The sequence below is a fragment of the Lithobates pipiens genome, unplaced genomic scaffold (assembly GCF_037356315.1).
Source record: "Lithobates pipiens isolate NorthernLeopardFrog02 unplaced genomic scaffold, aLitPip1_a1.2 Scaffold_10, whole genome shotgun sequence".
Taxonomy (NCBI): domain Eukaryota; kingdom Metazoa; phylum Chordata; class Amphibia; order Anura; family Ranidae; genus Lithobates; species Lithobates pipiens.
The window spans coordinates 53,426,232-53,432,543 of record NW_027507686.1 but is presented as its reverse complement, the minus strand read 5'-3'; the positions used below and the strand labels follow the sequence as shown (position 1 = coordinate 53,432,543).

Here is a 6,312-nt window from a genome sequence, read left to right as displayed (position 1 = left end):
CAACATCAGTACAAGGAAATGGCACCAAAATTTAACATGAAACCAGCACTTCTGCCACTTCTAGGAAGCTGCAACCACCTGACCCCCCCCCCAAAAAAAGGATGTTTTAGGATATAAAGACACCCTTACCATGAATGTTCAGAGAGCTTCTGCGGGCAGTATTCATTTGCCCTTCATAATGGGCATACCCCAGCAGGGGTCTTCAAAGACAGGGATCTACCACTGGCAGAAAACAGCAGTGATCCTGAAAGCATCCCTCTGCTAACTACACACATGTGCCAAACGGATTGCCCACAGTAGTATCCAGTGTGTCAGAATTATTACAGGCTGCCCCCATGGTTTTATTCGGGCGAGGTCTGAGCACAGTCCCCCAAGGCTCGGCCAAGGAGTCAACCGATCAGGAAGCTGCAGCAGGAGCTAAATTGGCTATGGTATAGCAGAATCACATTAGTAGAAGAATCATCATCAGAAAGAGGGAGCGAAAACCTCCATAAGAAGGCAAGTTTCAGTACATTGAAGAGGTCCATTACCTACATACACTATCAAAGTGGTAGGGGTTATGTAGGGAATGTCCCTGCAGCTTATTTTATTTTTATTTTTTTCTTGCTAGTTTCCAATCACCAGAAGGTAGCTGCATAAAATCCAGTGGCAATGACTACAGATCCCATATTATATGAAAGAAGTTTGACAAACTAAAAAGAGATCCAAATGTTTACTGGCATAGACTTCCTAAGGACAATAATTAAAATCAATGTACAGTATAGCCCCAGGGTGTGTAGAGGGGGTAGCGTCCATACACCTGAGAGGCTATGCTGTGCCCAAAAAAAACAACAATCAGTGGAAAACACTGACTGCAGATAGGCACAAAAATGCTCATTCAGTCTGGCAGTAAGGTCATAATTTATGTATACACACACACAAGATTTAGCCAATACTATAGAATTGAAAAATTGTATATTTAATATAAATATACGTACACTCGTCCAATCACCTTGGCATTTAATACACTTGGGAATATTCTCCACCTTTTTGCACACACACTTGTTGATTTGGGACATGGTAGCCATTACGTCACTTTTTCACCACACTTCAAAGTTGTTGAAACACGTTGAATTGATGTGAGCGTTATTAAAATCACTTTCAGGAGTAATTATGCACACTTTGAAGTTTGTCACACATAGAGCTGTCATTCATGGTACACAAATGCAAAGTCCCAGAATCCTTTGTGATTTTGAAGGCCGGTATTTCTCTGTACACTCCTGTGGTTGATGTGTTTTACAAATCGCATTGTTTCTTTATCTCGATAAACCAAGGCCAGGCAATTGTTCTCTGGATAAACTGTAAGAAGCTGACACATAAATACACTAGTTAGTATGATTTATCATAAGCCATCTTATCCATAGGCCATGTTTATTCTTCCATAGTAATAGAACATCATAAACTTGTACATCACTAAATGAAAATTGTCATTGTTTGTGCCATCTAGTGAAAAAAAAAAGTGTTTTTAAAATACACAGAAGCACTTGCTAGGATTAGTTACACTATAAGCTAGGGTGGGTCAACTTACTAGATAAAGGGGGCCTGGAGTGTGGCCCCTGACATCCCCAAAGGGGCCATACATAACATTCTTTGAATGTAATACTACAAAAAAATAGCCAGAGACTGAACATGTTATAGAAATTATTAGTGCTAGTTCACACCAGATGCAGTCCAATGCATTTAGTTTTTTCTGCATGAAAAATGCATGCACAGTGTTTTGCCATGTATGCCAAGGGCCCTAGTGCACACCAATGCAGTCAGTTTTCAGAGCAGAAACTAAAAAAAAAAAAAATAGAACATGCTGCATTTTTCTCTGAACTGTACTGCAGCAAAATGTATCAAAAACGCACTTGAACTGTGCGTGTCATGAACTTGTAAGTAAAAACTCATCCAAAATGTATCCAGGATGCATTTTTGTAGTATGAACTAACCCTTAGAGGCTGGGAACATACTTCAAGAGACAGTTGCAGGTTGGAGACACCATCTCCAAGTAGTAAGGAAAAAAAATTCTATCCAAAATGGTCAATTTCATAGGTTTCAATACCTAAAAAAATATGCGTGGTCCTGGTAACCAGCACGGTATATATTTTAACATTAATTATTAACCAGTTGCCGACCGCCGCACGACGATGTACGTCGACAGCATGGCACGGGCAGGCATATTGGCGTACATGTACGTCCCTTGCCTCCCGCGGGTCGGGGGCCCAATCGGGCCCCCGCCCGGTGCCTGCGGCGGTCGGTTTTCGTCCGGGAGCGATCCGGGACGAGGGGGCAGCCATTCATTCATGGCCACCCCCACGCGATCGCTCCCGACGAATAGGAATCCCCCGTGACATCACTTCCTCTCCTGTAATGTAAACACAGGAGAGGAAGTGATGTATTCTCTCCTCCGTGTCGGTATTTTTCGTTCCGACATGGAGGAGAGCGGATCGGTAAGTTGCACCAACACTCTACACACACAGTAGAACATGCCAGGCACACTCACACCCCCCCGATCACCCCCCCAATTACCCCTGCCCCCCAGTCACAGTGACACCAATGTCATTTTTTTTTTTTTTTTTTCTTTTTGCATTGGTGTCATTTGTGACTGTAATAACTGTTAGGGCAGTTAGGGTTAGCCCCCCTTTAGTTCTAATGTACCCCCCTAACCCCCCCAATAAAGGTTTAACCCCGTGATCACCCCCCGTCGCCAGTGTCACTAAGGCTGGGTTTACATTGCAGCGGTTTATGAGAACGAATGTGATTCGCACCGCACTGCAGTGCAAATCACATCCGATCTCTGTGCGATTCGAGTTCAGCCATTCGCCGCACCCGCCGCAAATTCGCACGGGACCCTTTTTTTGGCCCGCAGCAGAATCGGATCGCATGGGTGTTCACACCATGCGATCCGAGTTTGCAGATCGCACTGCGATATGCGAACTGATCTGGGGGTGTCAGTAACATTTCACTGACACTCCCAGCAGTCCGCATAGGGCAGTGTGAACTGCCGCCGGGAGGCATGCGATGCGGGAACCCGCCGCGGATTCGCGGCGTTTCCGCATCGCTCCAGTGTGAACCCAGCCTAATAAGCGATCATTTTTCTGATCGCCGTATTAGTGTCACAGGTGACGCTAGTTAGGCAGGTAGGTATTTAGGTTCGCCGCAGCTTTTTATAGCGCCAGGGACCCCCATATACTACCACATAAAGCCCCCTAGTTAACCCTTTCACCAGTGATCACCATATAACTGTTACAGGTGACGCTGGTTGGTTAGTTATTTTTTTATAGTTTCAGAGCACCCGCCATTTATTACCTAATAAAGGTTTAACCCCCTGATCACCCGGCGGGTGTCATTTGTGACTAATAACTGTTAGGGCAGTTAGGGTTAGCCCCCTTTAGTTCTAAGGTACCCCCCTAACCCCCCCAATAAAGGTTTAACCCCGTGATCACCCCCCGTCGCCAGTGTCACTAAGGCTGGGTTCACATTGCAGCGGTTTATGAGAACGGATGTGATTCGCACCGCACTGCAGTGCAAATCACATCCGATCTCTGTGCGATTCGAGTTCAGCTATACAGATAGTATGGCTGAATTTGTGTCGCACCCGCCGCAAACTCGCACGGGACCCTTTTTTTGGTCCGCAGCAGAATCGGATCGCATGGGTGTTCACACCATGCGATCCAAGTTTGCAGATCGCACTGCGATATGCGAACTGATCTGGGGGTGTCATTAACATTTCACTGACACTCCCAGCAGTTCGCATAGGGCAGTGTGAACTGCCGCCGGGAGGCATGCGATGCGGGAACCCGCCGCGCATTCGTGGCGTTCCCGCATCGCTCCAGTGTGAACCCAGCCTAATAAGCGATCGTTTTTCTGATCGCTGTATTAGTGTCACAGGTGACGCTAGTTAGGCAGGTAGGTATTTAGGTTCGCCGCAGCTTTTTATAGCGCCAGGGACCCCCATATACTACCGCATAAAGCCCCCTGATTGCCCCCTAGTTAACCCTTTCACCAGTGATCACCATATAACTGTTACAGGTGACGCTGGTTGGTTAGTTATTTTTTTATAGTTTCAGGGCACCCGCCATTTATTACCTAGTCTCACTAGTGTACCCCTAAATTTAGGGGTGTCTACTTTCCAAAATGGGGTCATTTGGGGGGGGTTTGTGCCATCTTGGCATTTTATGGCCTTCAAAACTAACGCCCTTAGAAAGCCTGAAGGCGGTGCTTGGTTTTCGGGGCCCCGTACGCGGCTAGGCTCCCAAAAAGTCCCACATATGTGGTATCCCCGTACTCAGGAGAAGCAGCAGAATTTATTTTGGGGTGTCATTTCACATATGCCCATGGCATGCGTGAGCAATATATCATTTAGTGACAACTTTGTGAAAAAAAAAAGTTTGTAATTTTCCCGCAACTTGTGGCAAAATATAAAATATTCCATGGACTCAACATGCCTCTCAGCAAATAGCTTGGGGTGTCTACTTTCTAAAATGGGGTCATTTGTGGGGGTTTTGTGCCATCTTGGCATTTTATGGCCTTCAAAACTGTAATAGGTAGTGAGAAGTGAACTCAAAAATTTACGCCCTTAGAAAGCCTGAAGGCGGTGCTTGGTTTTCGGGGCCCCGTACGCGGCTAGGCTCCCAAAAAGTCCCACATATGTGGTATCCCCGTACTCAGGAGAAGCAGCAGAATTTATTTTGGGGTGTCATTTCACATATGCCCATAGCATGTGTGAGCAATATATCATTTAGTGACAACTTTGTGTAAAAAAAAAAAAAAAAAAAAAATTTTTTTTTTGTCATTATTCAATCGCTTGAGGCAAAAAAATAAAATATTCAATGGGCTCAACATGCCACTTATCAATTTCCTTAGGGGGTCTACTTTCCAAAATGGGGTCATTTGGGGGGGTTTTGTACTGCCCTGCCATTTTAGCACCTCAAGAAATGAGATAGGCAGTCGTAAACTAAAAGCTGTGTAAATTCCAGAAAACGTACCTTAGTTTGTAGATGTGACAACTTTTGCGCAAACCAATAAATATACAATTATTGACTTTTTTTTTTACCAAAGACATGTGGCTGAATACATTTTGGCCTAAATGTATGACTAAAATTGAGTTTATTGGATTTTTCTAATAACAAAAAGTAGAAAATATCATTTTTTTTCAAAATTTGCGGTCTTTTTACGTTTATATCGCAAAAAATAAAAATCGCAGAGGCAATCAAATACCATCAAAAGAAAGCTCTATTTGTGGGAAGAAAAGGACGCAAATTTTGTTTGGGTACAACATTGCATGACCGCGCAATTACCAGTTAAAGCAGCGCAGTGCCAAAGTGTAAAAAGACCTCTGGTCATTTACCAGCAAAATGGTCCGGTCTGAAAGTGGTTAAACAATATCTTAGTGAAAATCATTGTTGGGTACCTTTTCTTCTCTCTGCACAGCTGTCAGCAATAATGAAACACTCAGTACTTCTGGGTATAGGGAGTATGCTATTCAAGCCCCTTTTCCCACTTGACAGTTTGGTGCCTAGTGATTGGTCAAGCCTTGTCATGTGGGAGGGAGGGGGACATGGGCAAACAAGAGGGTTACTTAAAGGTTCACACTACAGATAGAATATACTGCTTGTGTTTAATTCTGAAAAAAAAAAGCAGAATACAACAGGCTAACACTTTAAAGCAGGGGTAGGCAATCTTTGAGAGGTGGAGACCCTGAACAGCATCAAAGAGATCCAAGTTTGCCAGGTTTTGCTTCCCTTTTCTATATACGGTATAAATGAATTAGCAAGACCTAACTAAATAGTAAGGAAAACTTAGAAAAATATAATAAAACAAATGTCACTGTAAAAATATAAACTTGGCCTACCTTAAAATTTGGCTGTGTCAGTAGGGCAGTGGATGGTGTCAGTTTTTTATTTTTAGTATTTTTTACAATTTTACCAGTCACACTGATCACTCACTGTTTATTCAGAAAAGGAAGGGGCCAGTAAAATGAGATTTACCAGCCCCTTCCCTCACTTTCCATACTAGGGAGAGAAGTGGAAGCCAGCAGGGCTGCCAGGAAGGGTGGTGCACACTACTCAGTATTGGCGAGTACTTGACCAGAAGCGAGTACTTGACCAGAAGTATCGGTACTCGTAGATATAAATTCGGTATCGGTGCATTCCTATCGGCAATGGCATCTTTTGTATTTTTATTAGTATAAGCTTCCTTTAATATGGTTTTCATAGTTTTGCTTGCCTCTTCATCTTCCTCCTTGGCAATGTAAGAGGTGAATCCTCCATCCTCTGCCTCCCAATCTAA

At 43.8% G+C, this 6,312-nt stretch overlaps 1 protein-coding gene across 1 annotated transcript in view; it reads right to left on the bottom strand.

Annotated features, from left to right (window-relative positions):
- Positions 1 to 937: 937 nt before the first annotated feature.
- Positions 938 to 6,312, bottom strand: part of OGFOD1 (2-oxoglutarate and iron dependent oxygenase domain containing 1) — a 34,504-nt gene continuing 29,129 nt past the window's right edge. The window contains exons 12-13 of the mRNA XM_077455043.1: positions 6,250 to 6,308; positions 938 to 1,348 (exon numbers count right to left, since the gene is read on the bottom strand). Of these exons, the coding sequence (XP_077311169.1) occupies positions 1,187 to 1,348; positions 6,250 to 6,308 (221 nt within the window). The 3' untranslated portion in view covers positions 938 to 1,186. The remainder of the gene's footprint in view (positions 1,349 to 6,249; positions 6,309 to 6,312) is intronic.